Genomic DNA, 21,233 nt, shown 5'->3' with positions numbered 1-21,233 from the left:
ATGCCCATCAACATGAACACAACCCCCACAACACAACCTCCTCCTCCTCCTCCTACTACTACTAATAATACTAACTGCACCATCATTAACCATTCCCCGGAAATCTCAGCTTCTGCAAACTCCACTTCTCCGGCGGAAAATTCGGGTTATCGTCGGTATGAATGCAAGACTTGCCGAAAGCAATTCGATACTTTCCAAGCACTCGGCGGCCACCAGGGAATTCACAGAAAGCTCATACACAATGAAGATGCCTGTTCATTAAGCCTTCAAATAGCTGCTGTTCCTAAATTACACCAATGCAAGGCGTGCATGAAGAAGTTTCCTACAGGGCAGGCGTTGGGTGGCCACATGAGACGGCACAGGCTTAAAAAGACTCTGATTTCGATGAACAAGGAGCAGTTACAGCGGCAACAGGCGGCAGAGGAGGTGGTGGGAAGTGATTCGACATCTGCAGCAGTGGAACCACAATGGCTGAAGGCGGAGGAAGACCAACAGCATAAGTTGAAAAGTGAGTTGGTTTTGGCAGCAAAGGAGTTGCGACTATCAATTTGATTTTACACTATCAATAGTTTTAATGTTATCGATAGACCGACCCGTCGCTAACTAGCAGTTTGTGCAACCAAATCTTTTGTAAGTGGTGTCACAAATACCCTCTTATTCTTACCTAAGACTATGCATTGTGAATACATTATATTTATTATATACAGACCATTTTTCTAAATATATAATATTTATATACAGCAAAACTCACACACACTCTTCCCCTTTGGTAAGACATGAACCCTAACTCCTAAGTGGAACCCCTTTAAATTCTAACTAAAGGACATTGATAAAGAGAAAGAAGGTTTATATATATAAGATCGGGTTCAGGGAAAGAAAAAAAAAACAGAGGAAAACCCTGATAACCATTCATTTGTATGGTATGCACATGTACATAACATGCACACGTTATACACATGTGCATAACATTCACATGTGCAAAAACACCAAAAAACAGCTTCAATTACTTATGCACATGTGCATACCGTAGGTTACCAGAGTTTTCCTCGGTTTTTCATTTTTTTGGAGTTCTCTCTCTCTCTATATATATATATGTATGTATGTATAGTTCGATGATCTGTGTTTGCTGATGTGGGACTCTAACACAACCCAAAACGACTATCGTTTACTCTCTTCTGGATTTAAGGTGGCGATTAAGCTTAACAGGACCTACTGAATTCTGGTTCTAACACTAGATGTATAAGAAGAGGGGCAAACTTATAATATAAAAACAAGTACAAAATACAACTTAATGTGCGTTGTGGCTTACAACAATCGGGTCAACTCTTAAGAATAAATCTATACATCTTTGTCATACATGGTAGATGGTCGTTGATACTTGATAGGATACAAATGAAACATGAAAAACCAGAACAAAACAAGCACGACAATCATGATTTCAAGAAACGAAATGCAAAATAATTACACCCCACACAAAAAATTATATTTACAAGGGCAACGGGAAGATGGATAGATAGGATGGACCTGCATCATAGAACGGTGTTGATATGGAGTGCTTTAAGCAGTGAAGTTGCCATCTGCTTCACTAGAACTTGACCACCGGAGCTCTGCCCATCTCTGCGCTCTTCGATTAAATTTTGAAGTTTCTGAGGCAAGTCGTTCTCAACGATTAGTTGCTTTGGACGCGGGTGATGTTCATAAACAGCCTGTCACATGATACCCAAATATCAGACATTCTTTCTGAATGTAAATGACAGTTGGAACAACTTTATAAAGAACATCAAAGGACATAGAGGAACACACAAACAATGCCAAGTTTCCGACCTTTATTAGTTTGAGCAGATTGAGACGAGCTATGGCGTCCTGGTGATCAAGCCTCGAAATGAGCAATGGTGTTAATCCATTAACAGCCAATGTTGTGTTTATTCGAGATGATTTCCTGCAACAAGAGATCAAGGCTCTTAAGCTACATGCATATAAAGAAAAGCAACTTTCGGATAAAAACAAAAGCAAATTGTGCACATTATTAACCCAAAGTAATTAGTTTTAACTGAGAATCTGAGATGAAGACGTAAGCAGATTGTCATGATTGCTATAGTTCGGAAAACGTAATCTTTCTTCCACATACATGGAGAGAGAGATATCCAACCTAAGGCCGCACATGAAATTTTAGGTTTCCCTTTCTGATGTTTATTTGAGAGAAATAACCAGGCGTTTCAGAACGCCTGCATACACTTTAGATTCTCGCATATGTAGACACACAAACATGTCTGTGTCTAGTCATATAACTTCAATCAACATGAAGAGAAAATGTGCAAATAAAACATTGGGGCAGGTTCATGTGAGAACCGTAAGAACCAACTGTCCATGCATTATTCATGATTAATATCGTGACTGATATTCATGAAATTCAGCATGAATAATGAAAACGATTCATGAATATTTAGGTTTATTCATCATGAATAATTCAGAATAGTTGGTTCTCATGGTTCTCAAAAATACTTACGGTTCCTAAATAAACTACAAATGAATATAAACATACACAGTTACACACATAAGCAGATCAATATGGAAGTGAAAGAAACATACGTGATAATCTTCAAAAACGGCTCTAGTATATGCAGGAAAAACTGTTCTGGACAGCACTGGAAGAATTTGACCAATTTTTGAACTGCATCCTTTCTTAGCAACGCTTGCTCCACTTTCTTGTTGTCATTGTCATGTGCCAAACAAACAGCAATTGAATCTAACGCTGTCACAGACCAAAGCTGGTCTTCAAGTAAACTCAAGTATACATCCATCCCACCATGAGCTCTTAACTGCTCCCTTGAATTACGTGATGCATGGGCCATATCACATAACAAAGGCAATGCATATTGTCTCAATGGAGAATCCGACATGATAAAACGCATCAAGTGTGGGATGATTCCATTTTCTGCTGCTTGTTCTTGTCTCCTCTTATTAATCTTGCATAGATTGAATAGTGCATTGAGGACCTTCAAGAGACAAAAATTCATGATGGATTATTCAAAGCATGTCAAGAATCATAATCAACAATATATATTTGCAATATCTTTACTAAACCAAAAAAGCCTATCCCACCCACAGGTGGGGTCTAGGGAGGGCGAGATGTACGCGGACCTGAGTCCTGACCTCTAGCCCAAAGAGCAGCTGTTTGTCTGTGACTGCATTATCTTTATTGGGAAAGGTAAATTGTCGCCTTAAACATCCTCATGAAAGATACATATAGAGGGAAAAAGGCCTTCATTAGATTATCAGTTCATTTTTAGTAAGCACAGGTTGTGCATATGCATGCAAATGAGCGAATGCATTAAGTTTGGACCTCCAGCATAAGAGAATCATATTCGAATAACCACCCACAACTTCACTCACCTCGTGATGAATTTGAGACACAAGGGGACCATCTTTGAGGTCAAGGTTCGGAATAAGATGCTTGATGGCATCAGCTCTTTGTAGATGCTCTAAGCAGTGTGGATCAGTAGACAAATGATTGATGCATTTTAACAACTGCATTCCAAGGAACAAATAGTGTATCAATAGGGTGAAATATCCACAAATGTAAGCGAAACAAACTTGACTATGAAATAAATTCTGCACCTTCAACAGAATAGGGGGTTCAATTTTATTGAACATCTGAAAGAGCCGGCTAAGCAAACTTTGGCTACACATGTAGGACTTCACTGTTGAGTCTGCACCAGCAAATTCGAGTAGAAGATCTGCTACTTTTTCCAGATATTCCCTAGCAACGTCTGCATTCCACGGTGATACCATGTGGGACAGGAGTCCAGATGAAGTTGCACTCCCTGGTCTAGCGTTAAGAACTCCGGAACCAGAGAGTACACCAGATGCTGTCTGAGATGCAATTCCTGATGTTGAAGCCCCTCCCTCATTGGATGCCACCGTCCCAGCCTTCTTATTAACTAATTTATGTGGAGTCGTCCTAGGCATCGCCTCGCTGTTAGCATTTTCTCTTCCACGACTAGAAGCCTCTGTACAATGATGATAAAAGAAACACACAAATCAGAATACCAACATCCTCTCAAAGCTAATGCATAAAATACAAAGAAAACAAGAAAAATAAGAAAGGCAGTCATCAAGAAATGAAAACACTATACCAGCAAATTCAGCCATCAGGAAATCCAGCCCGTTGGTCTTCTTTTCATTAGATGAATGCAAAAGGGGGAGTATGCTTTCATGTTTCTCCAAGCCAGTAAGATGGCGTACATACTCAAGCTGGCCTGAAAAATGTCGTGAAGGGGGTTCCTTGTCCAACAGACTTAGAAGAGGACGCACATTTTCTTGTTGAGTTGTAGCATGATACCCATTTGATGCAGCATCCATGGATTTTCGAGGCTTGTCAGCGGACAACCTTCCAAAATTAGAAAGTCTCTGTCTAGGTTCTGCATCTTGTGAAGTATCTCTCTCTACAGAAACATCCTTCACTGTAGCACCAGGTACTCTATCCATTGACATTGAATCTGGTGATCTTGAAGTAGCTGGAGCTTCAGCACTAGTGTTGCTCGACTGAGGTTTATCTGTATCTAGCGTAAAGAATCTCGAATCAGGTGAGTGAGACGATGAAACTCGTGAAGATTCTTGAGGTCCAGGAGGAAAAGGATGATCTGTTGCAGCATGCTTGACCTTAAGGTGATCGGGATAATCCAACCCATTGGCTGAACTGTCACTCTGTGTAAAAGCATTATTACTAGGATCCAGTGGACCAGAGCGAGATCGCAAAGCCAAACCATCCATCGAAAACCCACCTCCACCAGATATAGAAGCCAGCCTAGTTGCCTCATTCAAGCTATAAAGGGTATTGATGAGCCTGAGTAATATTCCGTTTTTTGCAGCTATTCGACAAAAATCATTCCTAAGGGTTGATCGCTGAAGCTTAAATACTTGCCACATGCCATCAATAGCTAGGTGGACCATTTCCCTGGAATTCAAAAGGCTTCATTAGTACGCTCTGCCCAAAATTCATGACGCGGATCCTATATAATCACCAGATGGCAGATGCTATTCCAGACACTATGCATATATCAGATACTAGCATGCACCTATATGCTCACAAATAAACTGTGGGAATACATCACATGTATTATTACCATGCAACAAAAAGTAGAAGCATGTTACAAAGTCTGACCAGGATAGATCACATAATTTAGAGCTTGCAAAGTTACCAGATACTTGAAAAGCTTTTACAAATGATCATTCTGGAATTGGTCAATATACACCCAACCAACATTACATCAAAAAGATTCATCACAGTTGCATAGTTAGTATGAAACTTTGTATACAAGGTAAAAACCTGTATTTTGCATAATCAGCCTCAAGAAATCCCACAAGAACAGGTATCCCACGGCAAGCTATGAACATCTGCAATGTCAATGAGCTGCAACAAAAAGACTCCACCTTAATCCATAATCCTAGTACGGTAAAGCACAAAAAATTATGCAAGTTAGCGTGACATGAGATAATTTTTTACCTTGACTGGCAAAGTTGCTGCAAAAAGTAAGCTGCTTCCATACGAACCTCTCTTGCTTTATCAGGCACAGCAAAACCCATAACAACAGGGACCTGGGGAGGTTTCTCGATGGTTAAAATAGTTAGAAGTTCTCTCTTTATCATTGGCTATCAAGAGTACAAAAAATTTCAAGTCCACAAAGATCTCACACGAATAATGTATATCAGAAGCTGTATACGTATTGCATCACAAAGACTTCTTTTGTTTTAACAGTTACAACACCCTTGCCAATGAGTTTTTGTGTAAGCTGACAGTACCACAGCACAATAACAGCCGATTGGGCATTAAGAACATCCTTTAACATATGCCACTTCAATTACTACAACAGTACATAGTGCATCCAGAACCAGTCAAATGTAAATGAAGTTATTGACAAAGTATTGGGATATCTGATATCTCCATATATGCTTCTCCTTAAGAAGCAATCTCTCATGGAAGCATCTATGGTCACTCTCTACGTTTGAACATTTAACCTACTGTCATAAAAGGGTACAGAATACTTACAAGGCCAACAAGACAAGCATTTTCCTGGAAGTCGGTATTATCCTTGATAATTTGATTCAAAACCTGCAGCACGGAGCATATAACCTGCACCTAAAAGATAGCAGTAAAATACATCACTAATTATCTAATATCTGAACTAAAAAAGAAAAAGATGTAGCAAGCCACTTGAATTTCCATACCCGTGTTCTAGGAACCTCAAGCAATTCCAGAAGAGGGAGCAAGCCATGTTGGGTCATAAATACAAGTTTCTGCTCAGGACGGTGTTGAAAGAAAACTGTTAACTTGTGACAGGAGGTCACAATCACATCTTCTGATTCCTCCGGTCTCAATGATGAAACTAGTTTGCCAAATTCAACAGCCTACATGACGATTTTTATGAATTAAAATTTGTGTACACGATATAGCTATTGTCTTGTGAAATGATATGAAAAATGTGGATCCGTAGTAACTATTTTTGACCAACGATGAAGTTGGAAGATAAAACTACGAAGGAAAATAAACTCTTCATGCCTCAATAAAGTAATGCTATAAAAGTAGAAATAAGAGTATTTGCACCATTGGCAGTGAAGTGAAGATGGTATAAGTGGTTGTTGTCTATACCAAAGCGCATGGGGAAGGGGGTCGAGATACATGTATATGTGGTTTTGGGGGGGGGGGGGGGCGAAGGATCGTGTGAGAAGGGAAGTAATGGTGAGAAGCGTAAGAAGAAATCTGAACTCTTGATCGCTTTTGATCTCATGCCCACCCATGAATTGCGCTTTAGAAGGAAATTGATCCAGTGCATCCAAGTGCACCTCATTAGTGTTGACATTCAATTAGGATCGATCCAAGGGTGGAGATATCTTCTTACGCTTCTCACCTTAACTCTCCTCACCAGAAACCAACCCTGTGTACATACATACATACATATATATATATATAGAGAGAGAGAGAGTACCTGCAGGTGGAAAAGGTTGTCTGCGGGTAGTTTATCATCAAAACCCTGATAAACAAAAGAAATCAGAATTGCCACAGATAATAGTGACGATGTAAATATAAACATGTTATCAAGCTTACCAGACCATCAATACCAATAACATCCTCCTTTAAAACACCCATCATTAGATGAAGTATATCTCCCCCATTAGACTGCCCTGGTTCATTTTGTTTTTGAGCAATTGTAGCTCTTAAGTGTCTTGCCAAGTCACCTTTCCCACCATCATCAGCAAATGTGTTACCTTGATTAACATGTGATGAGGATGCAGATGTTGAGGCTTCAGCTGACCGATCCTCCAGATTTTTATCCACGGGCTGAAACAAGTCATCCAAGGAAGCATCTCCAGGAGTATCACTAAATTTACTTAGCTCATTTCCTCCAACTGTTCTTGATGTCTTCACAGCCTACGTGCAAAAGTTGGAAGAGAATGCATATGAATCTAAAGTTAGAACTTTCCCTGACATGTGTGTTTAGGACAAGAATCACGACTATGAAATCAGATGTGAAGATGCTGTCAGGCAAATGGTACAAATATTGTATAGATTTACTGTTATCTAGGAATATCATTTGTTAAGTAAAAACTATGAGGAAACAGACTTGAAAGAATATACATAGAAAGTCATGTTTACAACCATGAAGCTTGAATAACATGGATAAATGAGGGCTACCTGCACCCACACTTAAGCTATGTATAGATGTATCACCATCGAAGTCCATCATTGGTCCCTGAGGCACCAGCTCCGAATTAACACAGGGCTTGATTAGTCTCTTTGCCAGGGTATAACATATCACGGGGGAAGGGAATGAGAATCAAAGCAAACTATATAGCACTGACATCAACGAGCAACATGGCTTGGCATTTAGCAGGCACAAACACATATGTGCACAAACACGTTTCATTTACGAATAAAAAGAATCACTATACTAATGAATTCACGCCACTGTTTCCAAATACATATAACGTAAATTTTGTAAATTATTAACTTTAATCTTTTAACAAATGGCTTTAGAGAGTAAGAAGTCATGAAAAATATATAAATGAAATAAACCATTAATCATGGGCATTGCTCCACAGGCACAATATACTAATATAATACATGATAGGTTTACAGGCTAGGGTTCTTAGATATCCACATAGTCATCAACACCAACACTTTGTATTATTACCATAGCAAGAGACTAGAGCTGATGTATCCATGATTGCCAGGAAAGAGTCCAGGAATCATATGGACACCAAAACAGTTGCAAACAATTTTTACAAAGAAGTTTCAGACATGTCAAAGAGGCACTGAGAGGTAATTAAAACGATGCAGGAATGTCTAATGAATGCCTGAAGTGTAAGGACGTTGAGTGTTCAAAACTTCAAACAGCAGCAATCTTAAGGGTCTATGCTACATAGGTAGTATGCGTGAGTAATCTAGATTCTAGGACAGGTGCTTACTTTAAACCCTACAATCAATTGGCTTAAGAAAATATTTAGGATCTGAAGTTGCACACCTCCAACACAGATTCTGCAGAAAAACCTTTGGGGTGTATATCAGCTTGGATTAATAACTTGCAATTGCAGACCCTTGCTTCTGAATTTCCTTTTCCCGTGTCAACGATAGTAGCCCTCACTAAGGATATTGTATATACTTATTAAATGCAAGTAGATTAAACATTATTTTAACTTCTATATTAAAAAATGCAAGCACCCTGCGTTTAGAAACAGCATAGTAACAGCTAATTGGAGAGTACTCGATCTTGGAAAAATCTATATATGGATTTCAGAGGTAAGACAACTTTTCATGAAAGAAACATGCAATATACCTTTTGGCTACTGTAGTCATGGCCTCTGTGCCAAGAATTATCTGAACTGCTCTCCGCAGCAACAGAACTTCCATTTTCTTTAACTTTCTTATCTGTCGTGGTCTTTGTTTTTGACTCTGAAGGTCCAGAGTCACCATTTGTTACCACTACCTCGGTGGAACTCAATTCTAATTGCTCATGGACCTCTGCTTGATTAGATGCTTCATCATTAACAGATGAAGATTCTAATGGTGACTTCTCATGAATGGCTAAAGTTGCAACTTGGTCAGCTGAAATATCCTCTTCGGATGCATCTGCTTTTTCATCAACGGTATGATTACTTGAATCATTTCCCTCATAAGACTTGCCAGCAAGAGTAGCCTCTGCTAATAGCAAGTCTGTTTTAGTTTCCTGAGAATGGAAATATCAATTAGTAATAATGGAACGAATAACTTGCTGGCAATACCAGCTTTTACAAAATTCTGTACTTATCAGTTCCAATTACAAGGAAATACTTCGATTTTCTCTGCCGAGAGAGTCTCAGCAGTACTTAGATCATCTGCATTTGAAGTTTTCACACCGGTTGAACCATCATCTTCTATGTTTCTGGAAAAATAAATGGTCTTCAGATATTGAAACATAAAGTCCAAGACCAAAACTTATATGAAAAGTAATTTCTATCCTGGTCTATAGGACATTGATAGGAGCATAAGGAAATGCCTAAACGGAAACTAACAGCAGGATAAATATGTAACCAGTAACATCCAAAAGTGGAGAAGGAAAAAAATTGAAGGGTGAGATGCAGACCAGCTACAGTTTAACAATTCGTTGGTAGAAATGTAAAGACAATGCAATATTTTTCTTTAAACAAGTATTTGCACCACTTGAAGCAGATATAAGGAATATACTATTTTAAACAAAATACCTGCTGTAATCATTGAGTTATTGTCTATGCATAGAAGAAAGCTATTTAAGCTTCGGAAAGACATAATGGGAGAGCAAAACTGAGTTGGTCACTTGTATAAGCAACAAAGTAGTTGTCGTAAATTCTTATCTGCATCAAGTATTGAGTGATTTATGAACTGATTTCATGTAGTCATACAACTTTTAGTTTCAATTAGTATACAGTGACCTCACCCTTTTTCTCTCCCTACTTCTCTAACAGTAACTTATTTCTCTTTCATTCAACAATCTACAATTTGATCAATCTCAACTTAAGAAGTTTAATTACTAGCTCACAGTCTGTAGGCACCTTTACAAAAAGATGGTTATCAGACAAGATGCAGCATACATCCATGGATAAGTGAGATGAAGCCTTCTTTTACCCCCTCGTCACCCACTAGCGAACCAGAAAGCTTAGAGACACCTTTTGTTCCTCTTTCCCAATGAACAACCGCATCTGGTCAAGATGATCCTCCAAACTCCCAGGGAATAGTTATCTGAAAGTAGCATTTTTCGACTAATGCAAGAGAAGGTGAAAAGAGGATGGCTAGTCTGGTCCCACTGATAAATCAAGGGACAGTGAGGCTGTCCCAGTAATCTTTTGCCACACCCTCCAAAGCAACATCCATTAGGACAAGTAATGCTAGCATGTCCGTCTACCTTTTCCTGAGTTCAGCTCTATACTTCTGTTTCTGAAGTCTGAATAAATGACAGTAGATGAACTTCTCTTTCCATGTAGTTCTAGTACCAGATCAACCTTGGTAAGTTGTTCAATAGACATATACTCATAGTGTAGAAATGGCACTTCAAGAGTCCTGTGTGAGCAGCATGCAATATAGACCCAGCAAAGAAGCAGAACTTGATCTGGATTTAATGTCCTCTGACCCATTCAAGAGGTACCAACGAATCAAACAGAATGATTAACCAGTCGAATAAGCAACCCAATGCACTGGCAGTGAGGTTCTGGAAATGGAGACAGCACGACTCTTTCTAAATGCTCATAAGCTCCAATAAGGCCTACTAATAAAAGAAAAAAGAACCATTCCACCAATGGGATCATTCCAAAGTTCTACAAGAGAAGTAGTGCGGAGACTGTTTGGCAAAACAAAAAATATAATCGTGCAAATACTTTACAACTATAGCACACTACCAGGACATATGGCAATATAAACACAACAAATTGCCAGAATAAGGGATCTAGCACACACAACACAAGTTCAAAACAGGAAAGAAGGAAACAGACTGAAGGTTTACAGCAACTACCTCAGTGTACCACTGTGGCGGAGTGAAGACTGCAATACAACACGCCTCGAATTTTGTATCCATGGGTGAGAAAGCAGTGTCTTTGCATCGGGTCGCAGCCTAGCATCCTGAAATACGAAGTTGAATGTTAGATAGAGCATAGATAACTTCTTAGCATACAATGAAATAAAAAAGCAACCAAAATTGAGAAGGTACAAGAGTAAGATCTCCTTTGCTCCAGGAAACTTAAAGCATACAGCATTACAAGCACAAAGCAAAAGTAGAAGTACAAAAAGAAAACATGAAACCAGATGGTTTATATCAACCATACCTTTTTAAAACACTGACGCAGAAAATCCGTGATGCCAGGTGACAAGCTATCCGGTATTGGAGGATTTTCATCCTGAAGGACAAAAATTGAAGCAATTCAGTAACTGAGATCATTCAAAGCCAATGGACCATCAACAACAAAATTGCCACAACAAAACGAAAACCATTGCAGCCAAAGCTAAAGCATCAGGTTCGAACAGAAGTAAAAATTGCCTGCACAACATTAATTATCATAAAATCATGTGGTAGAAATTGATGGGAATTAAGGAGAGAACACCTGAACGATCCTAAAGAGAGCTGGCATGGGTTGAAGATCATAGTATGGAGGCACACAAGTAAGTAGCTCAATCACAGTACAACCCACACTCCATATATCAGATGCAGCACAAACTCCTGACATTTCAATGACCTGAAGAAAGAAAATTTAGACAGACATAAATGTAAACTTCCATATCTCGACTTGACATTACGTTACAACTTGCTAGCTCCCGTAGTGTGCATCTTTGGAACAGATTATTGTTGCATATATCTCCTATAATAAGTGGCGCTGAGTATCAAGCGAGCATTAAACGTGGTGACACCTGGAGCACATGTTTAACATTATCATCTCTGTACTAAAAACTGTTTTCTTATGTTTCCAGGATTAAATCAATGTTTGACACTACAGTAAATTAGTCGGTGGTATCAACGTTTGTGGTTATTTTCATACAATATCTTTGAAACTTGTTTGATATTATCAACTGGACTATCCTAAATGTTCAAGCCACCTCACATTGAAAATAGATATAAAAAGTGCCAAACTTATGACATGCACATCAATTTGAGCCCTACGAAACACTAGTCAAAATATCTTCAACATGGTTTCGAGATTAAATTCTAACAAGCTAATGGAGAGAGGCCCTCAAAACATATTACAAACAGCGTGACGATCCACCTTGACATGTTTGGTATGCACATAGAAATTATGATTCTTAAAGATGCGCTCAAATTATGATGTCACCAAATAGCTCAGCTCCTTAACCAACCAATGTCATAATGCAAGTTGTATGCTATACTCATAATGGGAACTAGAGAGAAAAACAAGATCATGTTCTTACTGTTAGAAATACAAAAACTTCCCTTCAAGAAAGACAAAATGGGCAATACCCATTCATCCTTGGAATAAGAGTGTGTGTTGAATTTGTATATAAAAGACCTCACTGAAGAGTGCCTTTGAGATACCATAAGATCCATAGAAAATCCTCAATAGCTAGTATGAGGGATGAGTCATCCCCGATGACATGAATTGTCTACCCACATTCACAAAAAAATGCACTATCAAATCGACTGGCCATTAGATAGTTTCATTTCCCAATTCATCTCTTGTATATCCCTAGATCATCAAATACTCTCTATCATCAAGATAAAACTTCCTATTTTGGAATCATAAGGGTCTACCTAATGTCTTCCTACAATGCTTCAAACGGTCAACCAACCTACAACATACAAACATATTTATCAAAAAAAGCTAGGGTGCTCTGAATAGAACATTGAAAACCACATTCTTGATCAAGTGGATGATTTGACCAATAAAAAATTGCGGCACGAGCAAGAACAGTATAGACAAAATTCGTCTTCAACACATGATTTAAGGGCCCCCCATAATCCTCATAATAAATCTAAGTATTCCCTTTGCCCACTACTCCACTCATGGTGTGGAGCTTGGTTGTGAGCAGTTCCCTTTTGTAATTAGCCCCCCCACCCCAAATTTATGTGCCCTAAAATTTGACTTACATAATTTGTTTTACCACACAGTCTTCGGACTGAAGAGATCCTTGAAGGAGTAAATAATTTAAACCGTAGAGAGAAAAATGTTGTTCCCTACTAGGGACGGCAACAGAGTGGATAAGGGCCAGGGCCAAGGCCAACGGGATCACTCCCCCATATCTGCCCATGTACTAGGATAAGGGTGACAAGACTAGCAGACTAAAGAGACCAATTCACTGGAAGTGCCCAAAAAAGAATAGTATTTAGATGCCAAGGTGCATCTTAGACATCGACCGAATATAAGAAGCAATGAGCAAGGCTAAAAGCAATCATGAGGAACTCAAAGTCAGCAATATCGTTGCCACAAACCAAGTTACAATAACTCTCAATAGTAATAAACATCTAACTAACACGTCTACCTTTTGTTCTGTTACAGAAGACACCAATATCTGCTATGCAATAAGATCTCAGTATCCCACCACACAGGTAGAAGAAGATGATACCAAATGAAGATACACAGACCATAAAACAAAACCATCCAACACTAGACAAGACATGAAGAATCATAGAAAGAACAAGAGATATACAAACATACCTCGGGAGCCATCCAGTAAGGTGTGCCAACAACTGAATGTGTGTTAACATCTGCCTCAGTTAGCTTCGTGGCAACCCCAAAATCCGCCAATTTAACAAGACCCTGAAAAAGAAAGTAGACAAAAGCAACAAGGTAAGATAAATTCTACAGCTAAAAGTATGAGAAAGAAGGGCAATTCAATTGAGGATATCAGCAGATCTGCCTCTCGAATCAGCAAAATGAACAACTACACTTTAAAATATTGAGGATTATTCAGCGCATTAGGTCCCAAACTGTGGCAAGCATCAGCCACTGGCTATGCTGTTAAAATCGGTGCAATAGCGGTTATCGATCTACAAAATTGCGGTGGTAAAATATCGGCGGTAAATTGTAGTCCCGAGAATAGCGGTGCAATTTGCCACTATTTCAACGATATTTGACATAAAATAGCGGTCCACAATACCATTATTTGCAGTTGGGCCTTTTTTGAATCTGATGCTTACATTTTGGTCTTGTTTGGGCCTTTTTTTGACTTGGGCCTTTATATTATATTTGGACTTGTTTTATTTAATAGTCTAAAACTTTAAATCATTTAATCCATTCTTTAACAGTCAACGAATTAGATTAGACTTTATTAGGTTTTCAATTTTCTTTCAACATCATCGTCCTCTTCAGTCCTCGCTCACTGTCTCGACCTCGATACTCCCTGCCTCCTCCTCGACAGTCGACATCCTCCTCCGTCTTCTTCTTCCCAGCCACGAGTCTTACTCCAGCCACCAGCCTCCTCGTCGACTCAACACTCAACAGCCCTGCTTCCCAGCTTCTGCTCCAGCTTCCTATTTTGTTCGTGTGAAACTTGTTTAAGTTGATGTTTTGATGTTGAAACTATGTTTCTAATTAATGCATATGTATGTTAAGTTATGTATGCATATATATATATATATATATATATATATATTGTAATTCTAATAATTATTATATGAACCGCTATTTTTGGACGACTATACCACCGCGATAACCGCTATTTCAAATCTCAGTCCTAACCGCTATTTTGTATTTTGACCGCTGTAACAGCATAGGCCACTGGAAAATCGTACAACGTTTACTTAGAAAAGAGACCAAGAATATAAATCAATCTAGGTGATGAAGAACAATAACTTACAAGCAATGACCATACCTGCCCACAATTGTGACAACCTAAAACTCAAATCAACACAGCAAGGCCCCTAACCCAAACTAGAAATATAGGTTAACAGTAAATTCTATTTGGAAAAATAATAAAAACATTTTTGATAAAATGGTTATAAAAGAAAATCCATCAGCGGTCAGCAAGCTCAGACCCAAAGCAGACAAGCTTAGTTATGTGCTCCGCTGTTCTGATACAGGACATACCCTCAGTTTTATTATTAGCAATCAATTTGTCACTAACTTTTCTCAAATTTATTGTCAGCCTAATAGAACCTCTTTCCACGTCAACCTCTTCGAAAAAATAGCTTCAATTGCAGCATCCAAACCAAGGCTAAGTCATTTAGAGAGATGTCCCCTCTACCCCTTAGCACAATGCCAATATCCCCATTGTTCCAACAATACAATTACTCAAAAACAATTGCAAAGATTATCTCCTAGTTGAAAAATTATAGATTGATAAACACGAGTCGAGAGAAGTTAATTAATCCCCAAGTTATATCGAGTAGGCGAGTGAGTCCTTGCTCAGGGAAGCTCTACCTCTTATTGTTTGTGTCAATACTCAACTCTTAATGCACGTATTTAATTTATTCAGAGCTATTAGAGTGAGATCCACTTTACATACTTTTTCTTCTTTCTCCCACAAAGCTTCCTTTCCTGAATCTTAGCTCTTATCTTTCTTACTTATTCTGGCCATCATGGACCAAGATCCAAATGGATCAATCTTGTTGGGAGGTACTGCCCAAGAAAAAGGCTTAGAATAGGTTTTTTTAGAAACTACAACTACAAGCTAGCTAGATGCTTAATTCAATAATTAGTTGTTCATCTAAGTGATGACTCATGCTTAAGCCCAGACAGCAGACCAAGAGCACCCTAACCAACCAGTGGTGGGAGCGCCCTTAAAGTTAGGCGGAAGCTTAAGCGACCCTAAGTAGGATCTTTAAAACATCTTAATAGTACAAGCATACAGCCTTTATCCTAAAATTAGAATAATACTATATTTCATGGTGTACCCACTTGCCATGGAATCTAACTAATAGATGAACTTGCTCAAGTGGAGCATACAACTCATAAACCAAATAAAATATTAGTGTGGCTAAGGAAGCAACATGTTAACTTATTCAAGTGGAAAAAATGACTTCACAAACAAGTCCTGCCATGAATATAACAAAGCATGGACTAAATCCGACCCAACTGCATGTAGGGAAGAAGATCCATGGAAAATAATCAAGAAAATGCATTTACAATATGAACCAGCTGCCACCAAGGAAACATATATACCTCTTTAGTAGTCAAAATATTTGCCCCCTTAATATCCCGATGAATGACCCCCTGTTCATGTAAATAAACCAAGCCCTCCAAGACCTGCCCACACATTAAGGTCAGTAATACGATACTTGGGCCAGCTAGATATATTAAAAGCCAGTAACAAACCTGAGCTATATAAACAGCCACCAATGATTCAGGAAATGGCCCAAATTTGTTTGGCTTGATTATGTTTGCAAGTGAGCCATTCTCCACATACCTTTAATCAAAAGCACCACCGATTAAACAATGATTTCAAAGCTGATACCAATTATAAACACATTGCAGATTAAGAAATCCACCATACTTACTCAAGAATTATATGAAGATGGGTCTTGGTCTTTAAGGATCCAAGATATTTTACTATGTTTTTGTGATTCAAATTCTGCATCAAAAGAAAAAAGCATCATATTGCATGAAGATTCAAACCACGATATGATCCACATCTCCAAATTTGGAAGTGGCATTGTTCAGGTGATTTAAATAGCCACGAATTATCACCAATCAGAGATATTGCAGAGGTTGGTCAGAGCCAACGCCTATTGGATTATTATGTCTATATATACTCATGAAAATATGTCCATTAAATAACCAACCACAGCATTGCCTAAAACTGTCATTCACATTTAGAGAAAACAGCTTCTTTTACATCCCGAATTAAGTGCTCTCATTGACAGAAAATATGACATACTGATCAGATATAAAATCTGTGGTTAAACCTTTGATAACATAACTCCTGCACCAAACACTTGCCCAGCATTCACTTGCATGCAACAAAAAAAATATATGTATATTTGTTCGATTTTTTCAGCTTTGGCAAATGGCAGGAGCATGCACTTAGAAGTAAAAATGTGGGGGTACTTGACTTGTTAAAGACGACTTCTATTTTGGACATTACAAAATGAAAAAGAACATGAATTTGGAGAAAAACAGAGGATGTCTTAAGGAAATCGATCAAGCCTACATTGTATTTTAGCCAGGAAAATGAAGTGATGGTTTATGAATCTTCTAGAATTTTCATGTAATTACGGAAAATAAGTACAACGAGGTTAGAACAAAGGGATTACCTTAAGCAAGTCAATCTCTTGCTGAGAAGTTACCACGTCCGATTGGATCATAATTTATCCATAAAGAAAGAAACAGAAGTATTAATACAAAATAATGAAGTAGTCGCACATCAACATGCTACTTGACCAATAGGATCATCATATTATAAATAATTAAAGATCACATAAGAGGCAATAAAATACATCATATCACATGTTTGAAACAATGGAAATTCACTAAATATTATGAGAAATTAAATATAAAACCATGTGAGTGTCTAAAAAGAGACAAGACACCATAAAAAATACATTGCAAAGCTGCCTTTAAACTAAACAGTAGCATGGATAGCAAGAAGATTGAATTAATCATATCCTATGGCATTAGTGAGGGCATAAGAAATGGCAACAGATGTGGTACAGTGTATGTATATTCAGTTCAGCAAATGACTACATAAGATGAGGAAAGTCGATTGTATACCAGGTAAGGCTTAAGACCTGGGTTTAACAAGTCTTGTGTTCAAACTATATAGGTGCCTTTAAATCCTTACGGGATGCTTTTCGCAACTAGTTGTGCCAAAGATGCAAGAGACCACAGAAAACCAAAAGAAAGATATCCTTGTAGACTTCTTACCCCAACAAAATTTCTTGAACTATGAAGACTAAACAAGTAGCTTCTTATTGCTATGGTTTCAGGTTTCCAACAACCTCAAAAGAAGCGTACTCATTAAATACAATATATATTGCAACTAATTGCAAGCGCAAAAAATTATTGCAACTATGCTTACCAAAAACCTAAAGAACCCGCTACTAGGCGATTCAAATGTATGTGCACATATAGTTGCAAAGGCGAAACCATATTCTGACTCTTGATTTAAGAATCTACTAGTGTTTCACTGCCTTGAAGGAGAGGCAAATATATCATAATAAAAACAAATAATAAACATAGAGAAATAAGTACGCATTGGAAATGAAGAAAACCAATGAACAAGACCAAAAGATCATTCATTGTTTCACTAAATATTAATGAAAATAAGTAAATAATGAAAGGATAAAAAAATGAACAAGGTTAAAAAGGCGATAACACAAGCAGGGAAAGGGGGAGATTATTAACCTCAGAAAAAAAAACGATTAAATTATACCATGATGATGTTAAGATCCTCCTGTGCAATATTCTCCAAAGAAACTTGTTTTATTGCAACAAAATCCCCATTCTCCAAATCCAAGCCCTTGTATACTCGACCATATGCTCCTTTCCCAATCTCATCTCCAAGCATCTACCAAAATATAAAAGGAATAGCATACTTGAATTTAATATGCATATATCCCAAGCCAAGTAGAACATAGAAAAACAAATATTCTACCAGGAGGAATATAAAAGACAACCACCATAGCACCAAAGACCAATTTCCTCGGCCTTGCAACCAACGTTTGTGGCAGAAAAAATCTTTGTATGGAAACATTCCCCTTACATTTTTTTTAAGAGATTGTTTTCTGAGACTAAAAAACGTGACCTTCCGGTCACAAAAAAGTAACATTCTATTCGTTGACTAAACCTCCCCTCTCTGCCGGGAAAAACGTATTTTACAATAATTAAGTTAAACCTATATTAATCTACATGAGGGGGGTCTTCTTTAACGGGAAACAGCCTCATAAACCCATGTTTCTGAAAAAAAATAACTCAAACTTCTCGATTGGTGTCATAAATACCCTTTCCCAAGATGAACCAAAATGACTGATTAAACATTTTTAAACAAACAAAATATCGTGTTCCGAAAAAAGGGATATACCTTGACTTTCAATGTTAAATATCTAATACTTTCCTAATTCAAAGTCAACATGGATTTGCTTACAAATTCAACATCAACATTTATTGTGCATAGCATTTATTGTAAAGTTGATTCACTCGTCCAAATATTCTCATAAATTCATCAATTTGAAGTACAGAACAGCGAACATCAAATGCTATTTGGAGGGAATATATCATTGTGAGCTTGAAGGACTTGCGTTCTAAAATTCAAAGAATCGAAAGCCCTAATGCTAAAAAAATGTGCTAATATTTTCCAACCACCTCATTATTCAATTGGAAATTGTAGTACTACAAAACCCACTTATAAGATATCAAGCTACATCTGGTTGAATTCTAACTATACAAGCTATTTCATGAAGCTACATTGCTTCGCTCCTAAACCAAGTCTATAGATGTGCTACTGGTTTCCAAACAGAGACTGAAAAATCAAATAACTTAGAGCCCTAATGCTAAGTGATTAGAAAAATAGCCAATAACATTAAGCACTCTCGTAACTTCTTTTTAATCCCAAACCCCGTTGCATATCCAAAACATGCTGAAAGGGCCATGTTTTGATTATATCAAACCTAGTACTCTTTTAAAGCAAGATTGTTAAGGAATGTGATGCAACAAGAACACCAACATTAATCCATCAAACTACTTGAGAAAGTTTGAAGTAGTTAACCATATTTTCTTGAAATCTTCAAAACCCATATCAATTTTGCAACCATAAAGTGCAGGATTTGACATCCAAGGTCAAAAGAACGGGTCCAATTTATTGGAACGAAGGGACTAGTAGTAGTAGTAGTACGAAATACGGTATACAAATTGGGCGAAATTGTGAGCATTTCTTACATATTTGTTGTCCAGGGTCTTGGACTTATGAAACGCGGTCGTCGTCGCTTGCCGAGACATATCTCTCCCCTCCCTGTCTCTTTGAATTTCAGTAAGGGAGGAGGGTTTTCAGTAACCCTAGAATAAGAATTCTGCCATTATTGCTTATTCAAGTGAAATGAAGGGTTAGACTCTTTCGATTTCGAAGAAGACGGAAAAACGAAGATGGGGGACAACACAATGGGCCGGCGGAAAGTGATCGACTGCAGAATCTCCGACGAGTTCTCAAGAATCGGAAGAGGGGCAAAATACTGTTGTTAGGTTGTTCCAATTGGTCGTCCTTTCTGTCAATATGTCTGTTGCAAGCCTAATATTAATGTTTTTCAATGAATTACAAACATGGTCCTTAAACTCTTTGATAAGTTCACTTTGATCCTTCAAGAAATAAAATGATTGTTCACATTCCTTCATTATAATTTTATTTTCAATTTTGTCTTTTTGTTTCGATTTCGTCCAAATTAGTTAGGTGTTATAAATGTGATAATCGGGGTTATTATGGTTATAAAGCTTGTGGTGGTTTTTGAAAAGCAATGGTAAGTAGAGGGGTTGAATATGTCATTATGCCTAAATTCTTTTTATTATCATCACCGCCTTTTATTATTATTACCATTATAATGAGATAATTAAGTTATCTTATTGGAGGATGATACATGAGATATAAGGAAATTTGAAAACTGGGTATAGAATTATATGGTTTTTCATATGAAATGTTGTTATAAAATTGTTTTGATGTCATAATTGGCAAAATTGAGGTTTTTTTTGTTATGATTATATCATCGTGGGAATAAGAGTGGCATATCAATGAGAGATGTATACTGAAATAAGGGTGACATATCAAGGGAAAATGTATATCACGATAAGGGTGGCAAAACCATGAGTTATAAAAATCTGGGTTTTTGATCAACATTCGGTATTATTGCATCTTTATGTTGCGATGACTTAAGGTTGTCGCATCTGTGTGATACGATAACTTCAAGTTGCCACATCATATTTGATTTGATAAAGTGTGGTTATCGCACCAGTGTGATGTGAGGAGTAAGTTTTGTTGCATCATTGTGATGCGACAAGTTAACTTGTCTCACCCATATGATGCAACAAATTGGGTTTCTCGCGTGTGATGCGGTGAGTTGATGGTCTTGCACCCATGTGTTGCGAGGAGATGAGTTGTCTTCTCATGTTAATGCGATAGGTTTGCTCAGGAATGTGTTTATTTTATTTAAAGTTGGATGTTTGGATCTTTTTTCCTATTTTTTGAATTAAATAATAAAAAATAATAAAAAGGTAAATTAAAATAACTAATTATAAAAGTATAAAGTGTAATTTAATAATAAAAATTAATTTTATTTTTAATTATCATGTTGAATGTAAAG

General features: G+C 37.6%; 2 protein-coding genes across 6 annotated transcripts; one reads left to right on the top strand and one right to left on the bottom strand.

The window, feature by feature from the left end:
• On the top strand, positions 1 to 552 carry LOC112528548 (zinc finger protein ZAT5-like). The gene has a single exon (XM_025139572.1). The coding sequence runs from the start codon at positions 1 to 3 to the stop codon at positions 550 to 552; it is 552 nt and encodes a 183-aa protein (XP_024995340.1).
• Positions 553 to 1,263: 711 nt separating this feature from the next.
• On the bottom strand, positions 1,264 to 20,144 carry LOC112528624 (MAP3K epsilon protein kinase 1-like). Of its 5 annotated transcripts, none has more exons than XM_025139646.1 (25): positions 19,825 to 20,144; positions 18,323 to 18,457; positions 17,205 to 17,225; positions 16,449 to 16,522; positions 16,267 to 16,357; positions 16,114 to 16,197; positions 13,669 to 13,770; positions 11,605 to 11,736; positions 11,329 to 11,400; positions 11,019 to 11,125; positions 9,329 to 9,419; positions 8,835 to 9,224; positions 7,267 to 7,429; positions 7,106 to 7,182; positions 6,987 to 7,031; positions 6,229 to 6,408; positions 6,050 to 6,139; positions 5,507 to 5,598; positions 5,330 to 5,413; positions 4,137 to 4,957; positions 3,619 to 4,010; positions 3,394 to 3,528; positions 2,590 to 2,996; positions 1,825 to 1,939; positions 1,264 to 1,706 (listed from the first exon to the last, which is right to left on the bottom strand). In XM_025139646.1, exons 1-25 carry the CDS (start codon positions 19,882 to 19,884, stop codon positions 1,530 to 1,532), a joined length of 4,137 nt encoding a protein of 1,378 aa, XP_024995414.1. In that variant the 5' UTR covers positions 19,885 to 20,144; the 3' UTR covers positions 1,264 to 1,529. The 5 variants fall into 5 exon arrangements, with proteins under 5 accessions (XP_024995414.1, XP_024995412.1, XP_024995411.1 ...); XM_025139644.1 differs by having other exon boundaries at positions 7,106 to 7,429; positions 19,825 to 19,941; positions 20,041 to 20,133; XM_025139643.1 differs by having other exon boundaries at positions 7,106 to 7,429.
• Positions 20,145 to 21,233: the final 1,089 nt, after the last annotated feature.

Source organism: Cynara cardunculus (assembly GCF_001531365.2).
Source record: "Cynara cardunculus var. scolymus isolate 2C chromosome LG 15, CcrdV1, whole genome shotgun sequence".
NCBI lineage: Eukaryota > Viridiplantae > Streptophyta > Magnoliopsida > Asterales > Asteraceae > Cynara > Cynara cardunculus.
Note: the sequence above shows the minus strand (reverse complement) of the source record. Positions and strands in the feature narration are given on the sequence as shown.

Bases quoted from the DNA above. Each gene is read 5' to 3' on its own strand.
- LOC112528548 (XM_025139572.1), top strand. From the start codon at position 1: ATGCCCATCAACATGAACACAACCCCCACAACACAACCTCCTCCTCCT.
- LOC112528624 (XM_025139643.1), bottom strand. From the start codon at position 19,884: ATGTCTCGGCAAGCGACGACGACCGCGTTTCATAAGTCCAAGACCCTG. The intron at 13,771-16,113 runs GTATATATGTTT...TTTCTTTTTCAG, and splicing joins ATATTTTGACTACTAAAGAG to GGTCTTGTTAAATTGGCGGA. The intron at 11,401-11,604 runs GTGTTCTCTCCT...TTTGTCCTTCAG, and splicing joins CTCTCTTTAGGATCGTTCAG to GATGAAAATCCTCCAATACC.